The sequence below is a fragment of the Neovison vison genome, chromosome 7 (assembly GCF_020171115.1).
Source record: "Neovison vison isolate M4711 chromosome 7, ASM_NN_V1, whole genome shotgun sequence".
NCBI classification, from domain to species: domain Eukaryota; kingdom Metazoa; phylum Chordata; class Mammalia; order Carnivora; family Mustelidae; genus Neogale; species Neogale vison.
The window spans coordinates 11,449,359-11,472,226 of NC_058097.1; the positions used below are offsets into that span (position 1 = coordinate 11,449,359).

General features: G+C 40.8%; 1 protein-coding gene across 3 annotated transcripts in view; it reads left to right on the forward strand.

Moving 5' to 3' along the window:
* Positions 1–22,868, forward strand: part of CFDP1 (craniofacial development protein 1) — a 129,971-nt gene that overhangs the window by 7,971 nt on the left and 99,132 nt on the right. For all 3 annotated transcript variants that reach the window (XM_044255713.1, XM_044255712.1, XM_044255714.1), the window contains exons 2-5: positions 4,053–4,170; positions 5,648–5,867; positions 6,169–6,296; positions 18,375–18,494. In XM_044255713.1, the coding sequence (XP_044111648.1) occupies positions 4,053–4,170; positions 5,648–5,867; positions 6,169–6,296; positions 18,375–18,494 (586 nt within the window). The remainder of the gene's footprint in view (positions 1–4,052; positions 4,171–5,647; positions 5,868–6,168; positions 6,297–18,374; positions 18,495–22,868) is intronic.

Here is a 22,868-nt window from a genome sequence, read left to right on the forward strand (position 1 = left end):
TTTTTAAATTGGGGCGCTTGGGTGGCTTAGCGGGTTAAAGCCTCTGCCCTCGCTCAAGTCATGATCCCAGGGTTCTGGGATTGGGCTCTCTGCTCAGCAGGGAGCCTGCTTCCTCCTCTCTCTCTCTGCCTGCCTCTCTGCCTACTTGTGATCTCCCTCTGTCAAATAAGTAAAAAATCTTAAAAAAAAAAAAAAAGATTTTTAAATTACTTATTTATTTGAGAGAGACAAGCTGTGGGAGGGGCAGAGGGAAAGGGAGAAGTAGACTCTCTGCCGAGCAGGGAGTCAGTCACGGGGCTCAATCCAAGAACCCCTGGGATCATGACCCGAGAAAAACGTAGATGCTTAACAAACTGAGCCATCCAGGCACCCCTGTACAATGTATTTTTTGTCTTTTTTTAAGAACAACATAAAGGATTTACAGATTTTATTGATTCAGTGTGTTTTAGTCTACTAACAGTTACTCCTTTTAATGCCCAAGTCATCACTTTTGGCCACTAGGAGTTCTTTCAGGCTGGATCTATATCCTTTTAATGTGACCCTTTATTCTTAAATAGCTTCCTTGCTTTCTGACAGAGCAAGATGTCCCAGTTTCACCTTGTGCTTTCCTTCCCTAAGACCTGAAATTAGCTGGGAGCCCTTTTCATCATGAATCATAATCAAGGTATATAATCTGGACTCTGAACAGATGCCCATTGCTACTAAAGTGACATTGTTTCTATGCCATTTCAGTGAACAGAACTAGAAAATATTTATCTTAAAAAGAGAGTTCATATTGATACTTTTTTTTTTCTTAAAGATTTGAATTTTAAGTAATCTTTACACGCAGCATGTTGCTTGAATTTGCAACCCTGAGGTCAGGAGTTGCCTGCTCCACCTCCTGAACCAGCCAGGCGCCTCTCACGTTGATATTTTAGTTCAGTTTTAACATTTGAATATTCATCGGATTTCTTTGATTTTTATAATCGTGGGTTATTTCTCTTGCTTTGAAGATCTGAATCCCTGACATAAACATAATACTTACTTGCTTTAGCCCATTATATAAAGGAAATAGTTTCAAAATACCAACATTCGGTGCCTGGGTGGCTCAGCTGGTTAAGCATCTGCCTTCCCCTCAAGTCATGATCTCAGGGTCCTGGCATGGAGCCCTAATCACTGGGCTTCCTGGTCAGTGGAGAGTAGTCTGCTTCTCTTTCCCTCTGCCCCCCCGCCATGCTCTTTCTCTCTTTCAAATGAGTAAATAAAATTAAAAAGAAAAAACAAAATCAATATTATTACACAGAATAGAGTTTTTTATTTGTTTGTTTGTTTTGTCATTACAGTGCATCTTGCTAAGGGTGTATAGTCAAAATACTGTTTCTGAAGTCTTTGGAATAAATCCTTCCCTTGTCAGTTTTATTGCTTCAAACATTTATTCAAACAAGTATTTGTTTATTTAAACTGTTCTTAATTTAAGGGCTTTTTAAAATTCTTCGGAAAGGTAAACACAGAATTCTTGCTTCTACCCCTGACTATCCCACTTTGTTTGACCCTGACTCTTATAAAGTACCTATTTTCATTAGTATTTTGTTTATCCTTCCTGTGTTACAAATATAAACTAGTACAATGCAGCTACATATCTACTTAGCTTGTAGGTTTGTGCTTTTTAAGTCTTTTTGCTGTAATGATTTTACTGGGGTTTCAGGGGAGGCGGAATGACATTTTATGTCTTCAGACTGCCATCTTAGCCTGGAACTCAGTCCTTTGTTCGGGAAACACTTTTAGTTACCACTTGGTGTGTGGTATTCAGCCTTGAATGTGTATTCTGAGTATTTTCACATGACTGGCTCCTTCTTATCAGCCTTGTTCTTTTTAAAAATCTCTGCCATCATATTTGTACTTTTCAAGAAATTTTTTTAAAATTTAAGGTGTTTTTTTAAAAATTTAATTTATTTATTCATTGACAGGGAGATCACAAGTAGGCAGAGAGGCAGGCAGAGAGAGAGGGCAGGCTCCCCGCTGTGCAGAGAGCCCGATGCGGGGCTGGATCCCAGGACCATGGGATCATGACTGAGCCAAAGGCAGAGGCTTTAACCCACTGAGCCACCTAGGTGCCCCCAAATTTATAGTTTTTTGAAAAATGTTTAAGTCACTATTTCACGAATGCCATATTTTTTCTTATCTCTTTGAGGATATTATTTTTCTTTAAAGATTTAATTAATTTATTTGACAGAGAGAGAGAGTGCACAAGCAGGCAGAGCGGCAGGCAGAGGGAGAGGGAGAAGCAGGCTCCCCGCTGAGCAGGTTGCTCAATGCTGTACTTGATCCCAGGATGCTGGGATCTTGACCTGAGCTGAAGGCAGACCCTTAACCAACTGGACCACCCAGGGACCCGCTTTGAGGATATTAATTATAAAGGTTTTTTTTTTTTTTTAAAGATTTTTATTTATTTATTTATTTGACAGGGAGAGAGAGATCACAAGTAGGCAGAGGCAGGCAGGGGGGGTGGGGGAAGCAGGGTCCCTGCTCAAGCAGAGAGCCTGACTCTGGGCTCAATCCCAGGACAACAAGATCATAACCCGAGCTGAAGGCAGAGGCTTAACCCACTGAGCCACATAGGTGCCAGAATTATAAAGGGTTTTGTTGGTTTTTTTTTTTTTTTTTTTTTACCATGCAACAAAACTTTTATTAACATTTTGAACAGCTATTGAGAAAACCAGTGACTCAGATATTACTGAAACTGGTAATTTCTAAACTTAAATTGGGGCAAAATGGCTATAGTGCAGAGCAATGCCATCATTGGGCACTATGAATTCAAAACTGAAGAATTAACAGCCACCCCTCAGACGGAGAACCAGGTGGAGAGTTGACTCTTTCTGTTTCTCCTGAATTCCTTTCTTGTTTTTCAGTCTTGCCTTTCATTTTGGAGGCTTTCCTCAAGTGTTTGGTGGCCCTTAATTGATTGTGAGTGAAATATTTAGAAGCTGATTGGATGTACAGGAATATTCAAAACAGTACTATTTATAATAGCCCCACACTGGAAACAGCCTTATTGTTCATCAGCAGAAGAATGGATAAACACACAGTGTCACGCAATGACACACTGTTTCGGAATGGGAGTGAATAAACTAGAGCTACAATAAACAGTATGGGTGACCAACAGAGATTGTGGAGTGAAAAAATCCAGACACTTGAGTGTGCATTTTGTAGACTTCTGTTTGTTTAAGGTCAAAGAGAGGCAAAGCTGATCTCTGGTATTTGGAGTCAGTATGGCTCTTGGATGGGTGAGTGGCTGATGCCTGGAACGGGGCATTCCAGGGATGCTGAGGGGCCTTCTGGGATGCTGGTTCATGTTCTGGTTCTTGAGCTGGGCCTGGTTATACAAGTGTGTTCACTTTGTGTTAATTTCATTGAGCAGTACAGTAGACTTGTGTGTTCTTCAGTGTGGATGTTATACTTCAAATAAAAGGCTACATGAAGTAAAATAGAAAAAATCCAGTTGAATCTTCATGTGGACGGGATTTATTGACTGGTGCCCGCAGGGTGTGCTTATCCTGGTCATCCAGGTGACCCCCTCTTGTTGGGGACCCCTGACTGTTAGTGTTTGAAGATGGGAACTAGACATGTTTGTTCTTTCTGCTGTGTCTAACTGGAAGTCTTTAGGCCTCTTTTTTGTCAAGGTCTCTTTTGATTACTTTTGAAAGATATCCAAGATACAGTGGGAACGTTAATTTCTTTGAACAGTTTAGTTGTACAGTTGCAGTTTCTTTTCATTCATTCAGCACATACTTAAACGAGATCCATGTCCTCTTGGTATGTAGAACATAGCAGAAATTGCAAACATTAAATATAAGTGGGTACATTTATGGAGGATAATTTGGCCTGTCATGGAAGCCTAGAATAGGGGAACTTAGCCTAGTCTTCAGGGATGGGAAGACTTCCCTAAGGAAATGATATTTTAGTTAGAGAATAGAGGAAAGTACTAGACTTGATTTTTAATGAAAGAAAATGTTTTGTCTTGATGTGAAAACCTTTATTCCCATATGTCTGACCACTCTATTATGTGATTGCAGGTGGAGAGTATAGTGAAGATGATGTAAATGAATTAGTGAAGGAAGATGAAGTGGATGGTGAAGAGCAGACACAGAAAACCAAAGGGAAAAAAAGAAAGGCCCAGAGCATTCCGGCCAGGTGATTCTGCCCTCAAGGCCCTTAGAAGTCAGGGGCTACTGTCACAGTATCCAGATGGCTGGGATTGGTCTCATGAGTTCTTCCTACAGGGGCTTCTTACCTTTGTCTATTCAAGGGAAACGTTTGGTGACATCTTAGGATTAAATTCTCAGTCTCGGGGAAGCTTTAAAAGTTTTTGAGTTTTAATTAAAAAAAAATTAATAGGTATCACGTATACTTGGTAAAAATTAAAAACTCAATTACTGCAAAAATGGGTACCCTCGGTGTACCCTTGTTGCTTTCTTTGCCTCAGAACAACTATGTTCTCAGAGACAGCTTGTGTGTGTGGGTAGGCATGTATTTCCTACTCTTTAAAAAAAACAAACAAAAAACCCCTCCAGAACAAAGAGTGGCATGCATCCTCTACTTACAGTTTCTCATTTTCTCATTTTCATTGTTTCGCATCTTGGAGATGTGTACTGTGCCAGTACATTCAGCTGCACCTTACTCTTTCCAGTGACTGCATAATGTTACATTATATGGGTCCACCTTGCATTTTGTAAGTATTCCCTTACTGAGGACCATTGAGATTATACCTGTCTTTACTACCACAAACAAGACTGCAGTGAATATTCTTTGTTATGGCTTTGTATACAGGTACAAGTACATCTGTAAATCAGATTTGTAGAAGTAGAATTATTTGATCCGGAGTTAATCTGTAGTAAAAAAAATTTTCATAAAGATTAGCAAATTACCTTCCACAGGCCTGGTACTGAATTACAGCTCCCCCTCTGCAATTATGAAAATTCTGACAGGTGATTTAGCTCAGATATGATTACCTCTCCTTGATTAGTGTTTCTTTCTTTCTAGGCGTTGAAGCAAAAAAGCACGTTATAGTTTATAAAAAGGGAAAAAAAAGAATTTTAGGTATTAGATGATTCACTTGAAATCAAAATAGACTAAGAAACAATTTACTCTTTTAGGTCTTGGGCCCAGTTCGTTTGTCCTTGAGTTTTTCGGTAGTCCAGCTGTCAAATTTTCAGAAAGTGGGAGAAAAAAATGGATTTCCCACCCCTCTTCCCTGAGAACTCTAGGAAGAAACTGCAAATAAATTTAAGGCTTTCGTTATTAGAAGTCTTCTCCAATTGGGGTATATATTCTTGGAACACACTTTCTGGACAGATTGATTCAGCGAGGTGATTTTTGGGTGTTTTCTTGGTGAAAATAGCTGATCCTAACTTGGAAATAGAACACTGCATTTTGATTCTAAGTGTTTGGGGGAAATTGCTAACTGTGAGAGCTCAATTCTTGTTTTCTTCCACAGAATCTCAGCTCACCCCCCTCGCTTCCCCCTAGGGTGGGTGATAATCAGTAGTCCCCGGATTTTAAAGTTTTCTCAGGTTTGCAGTGTTATGTTTGGAATTGAGGAAGGGATAGCTGAAATCATTTTGCTTGATCTGTCTTGTCTCTCCTTTTTCTTGTGACCATTGGTGATTAGGAAGAGAAAACAAGGTGGCCTCTCGTTAGAAGACGAAGAAGAGGAGGATGCCCACGAGGAGTCGGAGGAAAATAGCAGTGAGGAGGGAGATGCAGCTGCAGAGCAGGAAGAAGGCCTGGGGTCGGAGGCTGCAAGGAGGAAGAAGGAAGATGAGCTGTGGGCCAGCTTCCTCAATGATGTGGGACCCAAACCTAAAGGGCCCACAAGTACACAAGTTAAGGTAAGTTGATAACTGAATGAGATGTAAGCTTCCCCAGAAGTACCCTACGTTCCCCAGATAGACGTTTTTATTTCCAAAATGAGTTTCAGTGCTTACAGCAGAAATCAAACCAGATCCGTTTTGATAATAACTCTTTCATGTGAAAAGCAAAGCATTCCCTATTGTAGAAAAAATAAGCCTTCTTAATCAAATAAATTTCTGATAGGTCTTTTTAATCAAATAAATTTCTGAGAATGGTGGAAAGGTTCTCTTACGTTTCATCCTTATGTGAAACTGATTGCATTTCTTACCTATTTTGTAGAGAGGAGAGAATACTGAAGAGACAAGTTCAAGTAAATCGTTGGTCAGAGCCGAAGAGCTTGAGAAACCGAAAGAAGCTGAAAAAGTTAAAATCACTAAGGTGTTTGATTTTGCTGGTGAAGAAGTCAGGTAAGGTTACCTTCACAAACTTCAGAATTAGTTCTTTTAAAAATTAAAAAAAAATTTAAATTAAAAACAAAAACACATCTTATTAAATGGTGTTGGACATCTGTCCTCATTCCACCCTATCATCATATATTTTGGAAGCGTTCTCTTTTTCACTCCAGGAGAACGCTGGCTCCATGAATTATCAGGGAACATGGGAGGAAAGATCCTTTCACATATGATGGTGTAGTTGTGGGTATCATGAAGTATTTGGCCGAACAGGAAAAAGAAAATGTAAGAGTTAAATATTCGGTTCCGCTTGTTGTCATGATTTGTGACTTTGGCTGAGTCATTTTTCCCTTTATTACTTTTCTTTCCTGTGAAGTCTGAGCCCCATTGAGGCACCTGAAATCAGGTAAAAATTGAAAATACTAGGAGAGAAATTCAGTTCCTGTATTATTTCCTGATCTTGATACTATTTTTTAAATTGATTTATAGGTTTGTTACCACTTTAAAAAAATGGTAGAAGCCTAATAACCTCCTGGCTTTTCTAGCTGAGAGCCACATGCCTAGAATTTCCTTTTCCCTGTTTATTTAACTTTTATTACTTGAAAACAGCAGATCTATAATTTAGAGCTAAATGAGAATAGATAAAGTACCATTCAGTAATTTTATAGGTGGTCCATTTATTTTCCTTGGCAGTAATTAAGTAGACCTGTATGCTCTCTGAAAATAGAATTTGCGTCCAAAGTTATATTTTAAAAATAGTATCTATTCAGTTATTTCATCTAATACAAATGTTGGTGTAAAGAATTTGGCATTATTCATTTTATAAAGGGTATGGAGCAAAACTTTATTTTTTAAATTTTTTTCTCCCCAACTTTTTCTTCTGAAATATTATACCCAGAAATGTTGCCAGAGTTAGTTTTACAGTGATCACCCATATACTTATTATACACATTACTGATTGCCTCTTTGTCCGTCTAGATCTGTATTTCTCTTTTTGTCTTTCCTGAACCATTTGAGAATTGCTTGTAGACATCATGACACTTCACTCTTAAATATGTTAGCATATTCCTAAGAACAAAGGGCATTCTCCTTTATGATACAATGCAGCTGTCACATCTAGTAAATTTCACATTAATGTAGATTATATGCATAAATTTCACATTAATGTAGATTATATGTATAATCACCACAGATGTATAATGTACATCTGTGGTGAAGGAGGCTGATTTTAAAATTTCAACCTGTTGCAGACCAGTACTTTTTAAAGACACAATAAAAAGGAATAGCTAGAAAACTAAATTGAAAAGTTGTAGAAAATACAAGCTCAGATTTTTTTTAAAAAATTATTTATTTATTTGACAGATGGAGATCACAAGTAGGCAGACAGGAAGGCAGAGAGAGAGAGAGAGGAGGAAGCAGGCTCCCTGCTGAGCAGAGAGCCAGATGCGGGACTCGATCCCAGGACCCTCGGATCATGACCTGAGCCGAAGGCAGAGGCTTTAACCCACTGAGCCACCCAGGCGCCCCCAAGCTCAGATTTTTAACAATGAGATTCAACAGACATTAACTGACATTTCAATAAAACAGTCAAAATGGTCATCAAATAGGAATAGGAAGAGATTTGTATAGTTACACATGCTGTTTACCAAGAGCGTGAGTATAAATAATTAGGAAATCACTGTTATATTTATACCTTTACGTTCTATAATTGAAACAGACTAAGAGTAAAATATCAATTCTCCAGGCGCCTGGGTGGCTCAGTGGGTTAGGCCGCTGCCTTCAGCTCCGGTCATGATCTCAGGGTCCTGGTGTCGAGCCCCACATCGGACTCTCTGCTTGACAGGGAGCCTGCCTTCCCTTCTCTCTCTGCCTGCCTCTCTGCCTACTTGTGATCTCTGTCTCTCTGTCAGATAAATAAATGAAATCTTTAAAAAAAAAAAATCAATTCTCAATACTTAACATCTAGATGCACACTTTGAATAAATGCTGTGTGTGTTTAGTTTTTGTTTGTTTTTTCTTTAAAGATTTTAGTCATTTGACAGAGAGAGAGAGATCACAAGTAGGCAGAGAGGCAGGCAGAGAGAGAGAGGGGAGGATGCAGGCTCGCTGCAGAGCAGAGAGCCCGACTCGGGGCTCGATCCCAGGACCCTGGGACCATGACCTGAGCCGAAGGCAGAGGCTTTAACCCACTGAGCCACCCAGGTGCCCCTGTATTTGGTTTTTAATGTGACGAAATAATTCTTTCTTGTTAATTTACTGCTTCTAGTTGGGTACATGACAGTACTACTGGAGGGTACTGTACATGGAAATTATTTCTGTGTTGGTTTTCTTTTCTTTCTTTTTTTTTTTTTTTAAATTTGTCATAAACCCATTTCACAGAGATATTTTCATGACGACGGAAATAAAGATTTTTAAGCTGTTTCAGTAAGTTCAGGATTTTTATTTTTACTTTTATATAAAATGAAGTCAATGATACTGTATTTTCAAAGTTCATCTTCAATACTTCATCAGTAGCCAGTTTCATCAGTTTATTCTGTCAAGTTGTAATTAAGTTATAGTTCAGTGGAAATAAGGAATTCTGTATGCAAGCATTCCCTGTGTGTAGATAGTCTTGTGATAGGAAATGGAATTCAAAACATTCACTGAAACATTTTTTTTTTTAATATTTTATTTATTTGACAGAGAGATAGAGAGATCACAAGTAGGCAGAGAGGCAGGCAGAGAGAGAGAGGGTGGAGCAGGCTCCCTGCTAAGCAGAGAGCCAGATGCAGGGTTCCATCCCAGGACTCCGATCATGACCTGAGCCAAAGGCAGAGGCTTAACCCACTGAGCCACCTAGGTGCCTCTCAGTGAAACATGTTTATCTGTAGAAGCTCTGTTTCTCCAGCCTTCTAGCTTTCATTTTTACCCTGGTAATTTATTTACTACTGAAGAACATGTTGAAATATATATATATATTTTTAAAGATTTTATTTATTTATTTGACAGACAGAGATCACAAGTAGGCAGAGAAGCAGGCAGATAGAGAGGAAGGGAAGCAGGCCCCCCGCTGAGCAGAGAGCCCGTTGTGGGACTCTATCCCAGGACCCTGAGATCATGACCTGAGCCGAAGGCAGTGGCTTAACCCACTGAGCCACCCAGGCGCCCGTGTTGAAATATTTTATTGCATGAAAGTACTCTTAAGATTATTAAAAATACCAAGATCAGACAAATAAGCCAAGTTTTACTGTTTCATTAAGACCTTTAAAATTGGAAACCCAACTGTTTTTTTTTGTTTTTTTTTTTAAGATTATTTATTTATTTATTTGACACAGAGAGATCACAAGTAGGCAGAGAGGCAGCAGAGAGAGAGGAGGAAGCAGGCTCCCCACTGAGCAGAGAGCCCGATGCGGGACTCGATCCCAGGACCCTGAGATCAAGATACTAGTTGGGGTGCCTGGATGGCTCAGTGGGTTAAGCCTCTGCCTTCGGCTCAGGTCGTGATCTCAGAGTCCTGGGTTGGAGCCCCGCATCGGGCTCTCTGCTCAGTGGGGAGTCCGCCTCTCCCCTACCCCGCACCGCCTGCTTGTGATTTCTCTCTCTGGCAAATAAATAAATAAAATCTTAAAAAAAAAAAAAAAGTAAAAAAATAAAGACACTAAGTTTATTTGAAAGCTCATCACTCTTAGCAGCATTTTCCCCTTACATAACCATGGTACCTCAGCGTGCGAAGTAATGTGTGTACGTTTATGATCAGCTTTCAGCTTGTCACATATAGAGACAGTCATTGAAAAATGTAATGCATTAGTCTTACATAATTACAGTTTTTACTACTGTACTAGGAACAGTGGGGTTGTTTGTTTTGGCAGCAAGATTTTTCTCGATAAGCAGTGTCTTAATTCTATGTTCTAGCACTGGCGCCTTAATCTAATCTGTTTTTCTGTCTTGCGCCTGTGCTGTTAGAACATACTCTTGCATACACTTAAACTTCAGATCACATTTGTTGACAATGTAATTCTAGTTTTGTTTTAGAGATCGGTGTCAATTATGTCTGTCAGCCAGAAATCAATAAAAGAATCCTTCATATCACTGTCATGTTTAAATCACACATATGTTAATTTTTATGTTAATAATAACCTGGCATTCTTTAATCACACTGAGAAAACATTCTGCTAATCTGATTATTGTTCTTACTGTCATAAGCCAGATTCTGAGGACTTCAAGCTGGGGCATCCCTGTAATACTGTACTTGAATCACCTTCTTTGTTGCATATTCACCAAGCTTTCCAAGCAGACATCATTGATAGAGTCTTTTACTAATATCTTGGCAGTGGCTTATTCTTTTTAGTTAGCAACCAAAAACGCTTCTTTCTCAGAAGACTACAATGCACTAACATTAATTTTTGGAATCTTACATGTCTTTCTGTTGGCTTTTTAGATCAGTGCTCTTTCCTTCAAAGAAGTCTTTTGATTTAGAATTTCTTTGTGTTTTGTATATAAATGCCACTGAAGTTTTGATGAATTCGTTGCTCCATTAGCCAAAACATTTGCAAAGAGCTCACTGACTCACTATGATTTTAGCACTGAATGATCAACAGCCAAACTCTGTGAGGGCTCATGAAGTAAAGCAGTTTGAGTTCACTTGGCCTTTGTTTCTTTGGAATTACTTCCCATTATCATCACGTGGTTTGCCACTGCTGTTGCATTCAGAAGATGTGTTTTCTTTATAGAAATATACAGTGAGGGGGCGCCTGGCTCAGTGGGTTAAGCCACTGCCTTCGGCTCAGGTCATGATCTCAGGGTCCTGGGATCGAGTCCCGCATCGGGCTCTCTGCTCAGCAGGGAGCCTGCTTCCTCCTCTCTCTCTCTGCCTGCCTTTCTGCCCACTTGTGATCTCTCTCTGTCAGATAAATAAATAAGTAAAAATCTTTAAAAAAAAAAAAAAGAAATATACAGTGAGGCTCATTTTGCTATCAGTACATTAGGATTAAGAAAACAATACCAATTTTACTTTCTTTAATTTAGTTTAAACTGTAAAGTTAAAAAGTCATACTTGGTTAACGGTTAATATGAATTTAAAAAGTCACACTTGGTTAACAATTAAAATGATTGTAAAAATAATCTATAAAAATAATGGTTACATTTTTAAAAAATCATTGCATTTTATCACATTTTTGGTTTTTTTTTTTAAAGATTTTATTTATTTATTTGACAGAGATCACAAGTAGGCAGAGAGGCAGGCAGAGAGAGAGAGAGAGAGGAGGAAGCAGGCTCCCTGCTGAGCAGAGAGCCCGATGCGGGACTCGATCCTAGGACCCTGAGATCATGACCTGAGCCGAAGGCAGCGGCTTAACCCACTGAGCCACCCAGGCGCCCACATTCTTGGGTTTTGATAAAATAACGCTAAACTATCATATGCATTATGTCTCACTACACATGACTAATATGCTATGTCACATGTGACCAGCTGGCCAATTTGACAGTACCCGAATTGGTCTGTGTACTGATTAACACAGTGAGTCCACCTGTCATGTCTTGACTGTTGTGACATTGTCAAATTGCTAAACAAATTTGCAAATACTAACTTAAATTTTCTGTACCCATCTTGTTTTGGACCAGCAACAACTAGTTTTATAGCCCATATTTTAAGTAGCTCTAGTTGTGATTCTATTCAAATTTTTTAACAGTTATTTCAGTACTATTCTTTATATAGCTTGTTTTACTTGTTCAGCCCAACATCCAGTGTAAAATTACACTCTGCATTTAGTCTTTTTAGTCTTTTCTTGTTAAGTTCCTTTTGAAAGCCTTTCATTTTAAGTATTTCATGACACTGACATACACAGTTAACCCTTGAACAACACCGGTTTGAACTGCACAAGTGCACTTAAATGTAGATATTTTTTCGATACAATGCAGTACCATAAATGTATTTTTCTCACAATATTCTTAATCACATTTTCTTTCATATAGCTTACTGTATTATAAGAATATAACTTGTAGTACATAAACAAAATTTGTTATTTGACAGTTTATGTTATCGGTAACAGTAGGCTATTACTAGTTAAGTTTTGGGAGAGTCAAAGTTACACATAGATTTTCAACAGATGGCAGTGCCCCTAACTGCTGCTTTTTCAGGGGTTAGCTGTATGTTTTTAGGAGCCCATTTGTTTTGTAGGATGGTCCTCAGTTCAGAATTTTGCATAGTTTCCTCATGACTAACTTAAAGATTAGTCACCTAGACAAATACGTTGTTGATGTTTGGTCTTCCCCAGTACATGACATCAGTAACACTCAGTATTGGTGGTGATAAGTTAGACCACTTAGGCAATACCTTTCAGAATTCTCCATCGCAAAGACACCATTTCTCTGATAATCAATTATTTTGGGGATCCATTAGGTAATTCCTGGTGATGTGAATTAGTAATGTTATTTTGCTGCCAGAAATCACACTGGAACTATTTAGTTGTCCAGTAGGGGGTAGCAGAACACTGACAGGAAGCCTTTAATAGTTTGGAAATCCTACAAAATAATGCAGGAAGTGTGTGATATGCCATTAGAAATACATATTTAAAGTTTTTAGAAATCTTTCTTGGCTTGTATTACTTCCCATATGTCATATAGGATACCCAAGAAAGATTTATTACAATTTTACCATCAGCCCAACAGAGAGAGAAAAGCTAGTGAATATCTGTTAAGAGAAATCATTAAGTTTCCTGATAAATAAATTTTGTGGATGTATTAATATTTATATTAATGGCACAAATTTCATATTTCATTTTATAAAACAAGTGGATGGTAATTTTAAGTACTGGATGGGTGTTTGGGAGCCTGCTATTTCTGTCATTTGTCAGAAGAGGGCAGCACCATGTCTGTTTAAAAAAAAAAAAAAAAAAGCAACCCAAAGAACTACGCTCAGGGAAGCACTTTTTTTCCCCCTACAAATATACACATTCTCACACATATATATTTTATATTCAAAAGAAATACAAGCTTATTACTTTAGAAAACATACATTACTGAGATAAATAACACAATAAACAAATGTTCTCTATAAATTCTTCCTCCTAAAGAAAATAAAACCCTGTAGGGGCGCCTGGGTGGATCAGTGGGTTAAGTCTCTGCCTTCGGCTCAGGTCATGATCCTGGGGTCCTGGGATCGAGCCCCACATCAGGCTCTCTTGCTCAGCAGGGAGCCTGCTTCCCCCTCTCTCTCTGCCTGTCTCTCTGCCTACTTGTGATCTCTCTCCCTCTCAATTAAATAAATAAAAATCTTTAAAAAAAAAAAGAAAGAAAGAAAATAAAACCCTGTTAATTGGCATGCTGGCAGGATTTTTCTTTTTTCTTTTTTAAAAAGATTTTATTTATCTATTTGATAGAGAGAGATCACAAGTAGGCAGAGAGGCAGGCAGAGAGAGGGGGGAAGCAGGCTCCCTGCTGAGCAGAGAGCCTGATGGAGGAGGGTTCTATCCCAGGACCCTGAGATCATGACCTGAGCCAAAGGCCGAGGCTTAACCCACTGAGCCACCCAGGCGCCCCAACACATTGTTTTCATAAGCCTACTCTTGTAATCCCCATCTGAATTTGTAAGTACAAGCATAAGGTAGTGTTGGCACAAAATCAGTCTTTTGTTTTTTTCTAATTATGTTTTAATTGTTAAGCTTTGAATTTTTATCTTTTTGGTTTTATTTTTTTCCTTCTGAAAAACGTGTAGCTTGTTAACCTTTGGGAATGAGGAAAAATAGTATTTTTACCCTTCTGATAACCAGCTGAGCCAGTTGGCTCAGACTTTCCTGAGTGAATCACCTTTCGGAAGAGGCCAGTCATGGAAAGTTTCTGCCTAAATAAAAATTTTTCAGGAAGTTCTAAGTAAGTGAAATGAAGTTAAAATGACATTTCTGCTGATAACACTTGAACTAACTATTGCTAGTAGTGGGTCTTTCCTATCAGGGTTCCCTCTTATCTATTAGAAGTGGTCTGTTACTGAACTGTTCTCCTCCTTGAAGATATTTTGAGAGCTGAATCTCTTCTTATTGCTTGTTCAAAATGGAATTCTTTCAGTCATACTATTAATGAAGACTAAAAGTCTGCTTGTGTTACTTTATATTGATTCCCAAGGTCCCTGAGAGAAACAGCAGGTTATAGATGTCATTTCTTTGTGACTGTGGATAGGACTTTGGCATTGAGAAGTTAAGAGGGATACTCCCCTAGGCTGTACTCATTTCATGCTTTCTTTGTGGTAATTACTATTACTATTACTATTACTATTACTATTATATCGTGTTGTCATAACTTATTTCATGGTTTGCTGTCCTCATGGACCCCGAGCCCCTGAAGGGCAGAGACTGTGCATATATTTTTATTTCTAAAATCGACATACAATGCAATGCCTGGATCTTGGGTGCTTTTTAGAAAATGTTCACCGAATTGCTCTGTTTGGGTGCTGCAGGAGCATTGTCAGTCCTGTGGTAAAATAGGTAAACCAAACAGAAGATGCATAAAGGCTTCTTTTACTTTCCTTATACCTTGACCCACTTGATCTTTATCTTCTCTTATCATGAATAGTCTAACATTTTACAGTGATACTATAATGAGTCTTAAAACTTGCCACGTCACGTATTCTGTGGCTCTTTTTGTGAGAAGTTATCTTTCTAGGAAATTTTCTTTTTTGTTGACAACCTCTTCTGTATTTTCTCTTCTTCTGAAATTCCTAATAAATAGATATAATAGTAAAGTTCTGCTAGGCCACGCTGTGGCTCAGTAGCATAACACAATACTGTTGACCCTTGAACAACATGGGTTTGAACTGCACGGGTCCACTTGTATACGGATTTTTTTGCTGTACTGTAAATCCATTTTCTCTTCTATGATTTTCTCAGTATTTTTTCTTTACCTTTATTGTAAGAATACAGTGTAAAATACATATGCAAAATATGTGTTAAATCATTTGTTTATGTTACCAGTAAGGTTTTCTGTCAGCAGTAGGCTATTAGTAGTTAAGTTTTGGGGAAGTCTAAACTTTAATGCAGATTTTCAACTGTGCGGGGAGTTGGTGCCCCTAAACCCCACATTGTTCGAGGGTCAACTCTGCCTATTTATTTCTTACTGATACAAAGTCCTACACAGGTTGGGTAGCACTCCATCTCGTAACTAACTCAGCCATCTGGAACACATAGCTTTTGAGGTTGTTGTGCAAAATGGAAGAGTGAATAAATAGATTTTCATTTAATTACCTTGTTTTCAGAATGAGACTTCAGCCCTGCCCTGTGAGTTTCGAATTTCCGTGGTTTTTATTTTCTCCAAGGAGAAATGGATTTTGCTAGGTTGGGTGGGGGACAGTAGCCTATGGTATGAGGTTGGAGAAGGTGATCTGGACTTAGTTGCTCCCGAGACTAACTTTCAACTGATTTTTAGCCCTGCTCATTTCCTCTCCCTTCAAAGGTTCCTGGTATCTCAATTTACTGAGCCTTCGTAGAATACTGTGGTATAGATTGGCTTGTTATTGGCCATTCCATATGGCTACAGACTTAGGTTAGAGAAAACAAAAACCAAAGCCAATTTCTGCTTGTCTGTTTACTTTCTACCTTCAGAAAACTTGATTGGCATATTTTCTCTATTATATCTCTTCTCCATATCCTTATGTTGTTTTGCCTTTGTAAATTTATTTACTACTATTTTGTAGGGTTTTAGTAAGGAGTAGAGAATAAAGTCTGTGTTCAAACTGTCATTTCTAAGTGCAGGCGTCCACTTGTTTCTCATGAGCCACCTCAGGCCTGCCCCAGACTCTACCGAGGGCGAGGAGATTTAAAGTACCTCTTTCTAGTCCAGTAGACTGGGACTCTGCCTTAAGCTTTATGTTTGGATGTGGGTTTCTTCTGGTCATCTGTATATCGGTGAAGGGAATTGCTCCAGAATGTAGTGGCTTTAAACAATTACGTTCTTGTCATTTTCCGTCGTTGTGGAGGGTCGCTGGGCTCCAGCAGCTCTTGCTTGGGGTCTCTTACGCAGCTGGAGTTAGTGGCTGGGTGTGGAGCCATCTCGAAGGCTTCCTTGCTCCCACCTCTCGGGCCTGGACTGGAACAGGCTCCTCGGGCATCTCTTTCTCTGTGGCCTTCCCAGGTGTTCTGTGTAGCACGGTGGATCCGGAGTAGCCAGGCTTCGTGTGTCAGAGTTGCACTCTGGAGGGAGCAGCAGGTGAGAGCTGTGTCACGTTTTATCAGCGGGTCTCCGAAGTTACGCGGTGCTACTCCTACTGATCTTAGTAACTTAGCCCCTTAGATTTCTGATTTTTTGTTCATAAAGGTAAATGTGTCTGCCATTGCTACAGAAGTGCTATGCGACAAGCCATTCCAAACCTCTGGGATACAGCAGTAAGCATTTGTTTGTTGTCCGTGTGTTTCCGGGTGTCTGGGGTTCAGCCAGTCTGCGTTTGGCTCCAGGCTGCTTGCTGGATTCAGATCTTCAGTGTGTGTCCTTCGGCCGTCTTGGACCTGCTGGTACTTGAGGCGTATTCTTAAGAGGCAAAGGGGAGGAACTCAAGGGGCAGGTGAAACAGCGCCAGCATTAAAGCTGCTTTTCCTGTCAGATCAGCTCCCGTCTCATTGACCACTGAAACATGTACCTAAGCTCAACATCACTAAGTTAGACAAGTTTCTTTGTGGTTCAAGGGAAGGAGTATGTATTTGCTGAGTGATGGGCTAATCTGTGGTGTATATTCTCCCTCTTATTTTTTACTCTAGGCTCTCATTACTGAGAAGGTCATTGGGGAGAGTAGAGAGACACACAAATTAAGCCCAGGAAAGAGTGAGACCAGATTTTAGAGGTTCGGCAATTTCCATTTGATCCTCTGAATAATACTGACCATTGCAAGGCCATGGATATGGGAGTAACAAAAGGTGGTGGTGTTTCAAGTCATCGCTCAAGATACACTTGCCAGTGTTTCCTAGTGAAGATCTCAGTACAGAACTCTCAGACTCTTACTCTGTGCCACTTGATAGGTGACATAGTGTAGGTGTGAAGAAGAATTGCTTCTGCTCCCCAGAAGCCCCGTTGGAAGGAGAGAAGAGACAGAGACTGACATCCCTGCGGAGATGGAGTTTATCCGATTCACCTGCAATTGTTCTTAACCAGTTTATTCCGGAGGACCTGGCTGACCGCTCACAGTACAGTGACCTTAATCTTGGACCCTCCTGCAGATAGACTGGAATTTAAACAAAATTCTTCAGATGTTTTTGTTGACTTGGCAAGACTAAGCAGGCATTAAACACTTGTTCTCTCTTTAGTTGAAATCTCAGGCATTGTCTGAACCTTTAGGACTCAGTTTTGTTGTTAGTTTTTTTTTTTTAAGATTTTATTTATTTATTTGACAGATCAGGTAGGGAGAGAAGCAGAGGGAAAGGGAGAAGCAGACTCTCCACCAATCAGGGAGCCTGATGCAGGACTTGATCCCATGACCTGGGATCATGACCTGAGCGGAAGGCAGACAATCATCTGAGCTACCCAGGCGCCCCAGGACTCAGTTTTACTGAAGACCGTTTTTCCAGATTTGAACTTGGACAGGATTCTCCATCCTGTATTTTTTTCCACTCCCACATGAGTATTGGTTAGCCAGCTCGAAGGCATTTTCTTCCATCTTTGGGTTATTTTAGCTGTGAAACAGGAGCATTCGGCAGAATATTTCCAGTTGTTTATATTGTTAGTCTTCTTCTCAAAATAATGCTAGTGTTTTCCTCCCAGAGATTCCACCTCCCCATTGCTCCCCAGACCTTTAACTGTGAGTCCTAATCCGCATGTGAGGGGCAGTGGGAGAACCTTCTCAGCCTTGCCATCCGCAGCCCACAGGAGCCGTGATTCAGCAGTGACCACTGGTGTGTGTGGCAAGCTGACAGAAGAAACGGAGGCAGTTTGAGGGAGATCAAGTACCTACGTTGTTGTTCTTTAGTGAGGGAAGATGCCTTTATTTAGAACTGTGGTAGTGGACTTGAATCAGAAACCTCAGCAGCCAGAACTCATTGGCAGCCCACTGGATGTTTTCCTTGTTGTTACTTACCCCTTTCCCTAGATTTTGTTTCTCGTTTTACTCTTCTTAAAAACTTGACGTTTCCCTCCTTGGCACAGGGTGACTAAGGAAGTGGATGCTACATCTAAAGAAGCCAAATCTTTCTTCAAGCAAAACGAGAAGGAGAAGCCACCGGCTCCTGTCGCTTCCGCGCTGCCGTCACTCCCTGCCGGGTCTGGGTGAGTGGTCTGGTCTCGGGCTCGGGGGTGCCTGGCGCGCAGCAGAAGCCGCTCTTGGTACAAGCACCCGCTGGAACTGTAGCCGGCAAGATGTGCTTTCGTTTGCCTTTGCTGGAATGTTTGCCAAAATGGAAGGTGCAATGAAAAATGAGCCTTAGGTTTCTTGTTTGATTCCAGCCTGAAGAAAGTACTGATTTACAGCATTGACCACAGAGCCGAACGTGTAGGAGATTTTACATTTAAAAATAATTTTTGGGAGCGCCTGGGTGGCTCAGTGGGTTAAAGCCTCTGCCTTCGGCTCAGGTCATGATCCCAGGGTCCTGGGATCGAGCCCCGCATCGGGCTGTCTGCTCCGCGGAGAGCCTGCTTCCTCCTCTCTCTCTTTCTGCCTGCCTCTCTGCCTACTTGTGATCTCTGTCTGTCAAACAAATAAATAAAATATTAAAAAAAAAATAATAATTTTTGAATGAAAATGTCAGCGGTTTATTAGAACTTCTAGTGGAGATTGGGGTTGAGCCCTCAGTCCCATCCCCCAAGGACCTCAAAGGAACATTGGAAGGTCAGAGCTGATTTGCAAGTAATTCTATTGACACACTGCTGGGAACGTAATAGTTTTTCTTTCTTCGTATTTTCCATATTACTTGAGTTATTTTTAGCTGAAGACAAGAATTTTTTTCCATTGGGGAAAATAAAAATTCCCTTCTTTATAATCTGTACGTAAGATGTAAAGCATCACAGTAAATACGATCAGCCAGGGCACGAGCCTGCAGGGACGTGGCCGAGGACTGTGGCCCATTGGCGGCACCCACCAGCCGCTGACTCCTGTGGGGAAGGCTGTCTTCTAGAGGGTTTGGGGAAGAACATGTCACCTCCAGGCGCTTCTCTGGCCCTTCAGTCACACAGCTTGTCACTTCTTCCTTCCCTCCGTGAACATATGTACTTATCTCATTGCTACGAACAGTAAAATCTTGGGATTTTTTTTGTTTGTTTGTTTTTTACTAAAAAAAAAAAAAAATCATAGGTTTTTCTATCAGGTTATGAGCTTTCCTAGCACAGGCCTTTCTCATCTTTGTAGCGCTGGCTCCACACAGTGCTGTGTAAGCTTGTGTGCTCATCTAGGTCGTGTTTACCCCGAAGCAGACCCTGAGACAGAGGTTTGGGTACAGATCATTCGTGTGGGAGCCGCCTCCAGGAAGCCCCAGCAGGGAGGTGGACAGGCTGGGAGGGAAGCCTGGGTAGGATGTGGATTCTGGCAGGTTACTGCCAGTAGCGGCTGGTGCTCCCTCCGTTCTTCTAGTATCTTGCAGAGGTGGTGAAGAACACGGCAAGGGCAAGCATGCTGGGGTAGTTCTCCAGCTCCCATCTGTCACTGGCTCATGCCAGTGGCTCATCCACGTGCCCTCAGTCCTCAGGCTGTGGGCGGCAGTTGCTTGCGGTAAGATGCGGCTCAGCGTGTGCCGTGATGGTGAATGCAAGTCCATGGCCAGGCCCTGTCCACACTTCCCATATGCTCTTCATTGCTCCTTACCCCAAGGCTTTCGCTCTTACTGGAGCGGGTAGGTGGCAGAAGCACGTAGTGGTTACATAGAAACATAAGAAAGAAAGAGATTTGAGAGCTTGCTACCGCGGTGGAAACAATGTAAACACCAAAGAGAGCAGCCATGGGAGGCATGGAGTGAAGTGAACAGGGCTCTTCACTCTGGCCCTCCTCAGATTCTAGGCCAGCAGTTTTCAGGCTGTGGTTTACAACCATCATTTAAAAGAAATAAAATGGAGGGGGAGGTTGTGTCTGGATGGCTCAGTCGGTTAAGCATCTGCCTTCAGCTCAAGTCATGGTCCCAAGGTCCTGGGATCCAGCCCTGCATCAGGCTTCCTGCTCCATGGGGACCCTGCTTCTCCCACTGCCTCTGTCTACTGCTCTGCCTGCCTGTCCACGCCCTGTCTCTCTCTCTATGTCAAATAAATAAATAAATAAATAAAATCTCTTTTAAAAATAGCATACTATACTATTTCGTTAAGTATTATTTCATAAAGTTTTTATACTGAGTGACAAAATAAACTATTTTTAGTGAGGATTGAGATAAAAAAATGTGAGGCTGTAGGCTGAAGCAGCCTGTTTTTTGCCTTGTAATTGTTAAATTGTTTGAAAAGGATTCTCTTCAGACCAGTAGCTTTCAGACTTGATTGACTCACAGTAAGGAGTGCATTTTATAGGATGCCCTAGTACGCTCATAACAATAGATGTAAAAAAGTGAAAGAAAACCTGGTGAAATATTTACCTTTGCTACACATGATGAATTCTGATTTTCTATTTTGCATAATAGTGTGGACTATGTATGATTTTTTTAAAAAAAATGTCATGGGCCACTGAACTGATTTCATAATCTACTACAGTCTGAATTTGACAGATCATCTTTTGAGAAAACTTAACCCAAGTTTTTTACTTGGTGGTATTATATGTGGTATTATTAAACATATATGTGGTATTATTAAACAGGGTCTCTGACATCTATTAAAAGTTTTACTGTAAAAGTTAACTCTGGATTAAGTACCACATAGAAATAAAGGCAAAGTTGCTTGTACCTTAGGGTTCAAGCATAGTTCATTTCAACTAGCACAATTTTTACTTTTAGCCTCCTTGGATATTTCTTTAGATAATCCCCTTTTGATGCTTAGAGATTCTGCTTGGAAACCATGTGTGTTTCAGACAACACTCTGTTGCTATAATGATGACGATAACTAGAGGAGGGAGAAGTGGTAGCTTAACAAGGTCAGCTTGCCTCAGTTACTAAGTCACACGGCGAAGCCTCACTGTTTTCTGGATCCATGCCTTCCTTTCTTAGAAAGAGCCAATAATTCTGAAGGATAAATTGCTGAGATGATATCTGTATTAGGGAGACCCAGCAGGAAACAGATGGCAGCCTCAAATTGGGATACTTTGAAGAGAATGTAATAACTCACAAAGTGATGAAAAACCAGAGATAGGATAGTGTGGTGGACTTGGGACCAGTAAGATGGGGCTGCATTACTTCCCCTAGACCTGAAGGGGTTAAGAGGGGGACAGTTTTGGCACCAAAGACAGGGAGGGCCTCCTGACAGGAACTGAGCCGCTCACTTGAGCAATGGACTCTGCAGGGGGAAGCCAGGGACATTACTACCCACATCTCCCATTCCTTTCCCCTCCAATCTCTTGCCAGGACACTCCATTTTGACGCTTATTAAAATGGTAAGGAGTACATCATTGGGATTATTGCAGTAGGTGGCAGGACTGTCACAATAAGGGAGAGGGATGGGGCTCAGCTCTCTGTACAGCAAAGACAGCTGGGGATTTATGGCCAGGGAGCAGAATGAGGGCAGTAGGAAGGTGTCTGAGGATGGAGCGTTACTGAGAGACCCCAGGGGTAGGGAGATTTTTGCTAAACAGACTTAACGGGATCCTCACCGAAGGCAGGCTGAGTATGTACTTACACGTCGAGGGTGGGGAATGAGGAACTTAATCAGATATCCAGGCTGATCAGATATCAAGAGTGGAGCATTCTCTTAAAACTGAGCTAGCAGGATTCTTGCTAAAATTGGGCTAAATTGTTAAAATGCACACCCAGCAAGGATGGAGGCCAAGATTGAGGCCTAGTTGACAAGAGGGCTCAAAGGAGCCTGACCAAAGTTTGATGAAGAGTGTCTTTCTCCAGCTCTTCATACAGGATCCCATCTGGGACGGAGAGCAGAAGGACAGATGGAATTTAGAGGGACCAACCATTTCAGTGATGAGTGGACTGCTAACTCCCTTATAAAAGGGTCAAGTGAAATTTCACTAAGTCAGTTTCTTTTTTTTTTTTTTAAAGATTTTATTTATTTATTTGACAGAGAGAGATTACAAGTAGGCAGAGAGGCAGGCAGAGAGAGAGAGGAGGAAGCAGGCTCCCTGCTGAGCAGAGAGCCCGATGCGGGACTCGATCCCAGGACCCTGAGATCATGACCTGAGCCGAAGGCAGCGGCTTAACCCACTGAGCCACCCAGGCGCCCCACTAAGTCAGTTTCTTGATTGAGATCAATTTCTTCTAAAGATTTTATTTATTTATTTATTTATTTGAGTGCAGGGGTGGGAGGTGTGGAGGGAGAGAGAAAGAGAGACTCTTAAGCAGGCTGTAGCCTCGCATGGAGCCCAACATGGAACTCTATCTCATGACCCTGAGGTCATGATCTGAATGAGCTCAAACCAAGAGTTGGGCACCTAACCAGCTGAGCCCCCCAGGTACCCCTGTTTCTTCAAAGGTGCAGTAGTGAAGTGTAACAGAGTACAAGGATATGTCTAACTGAGTAAAAAAAGTGCTCAGAGTTGTACATGAAAATTTCTGGATAAATCCAGAAGGTGAC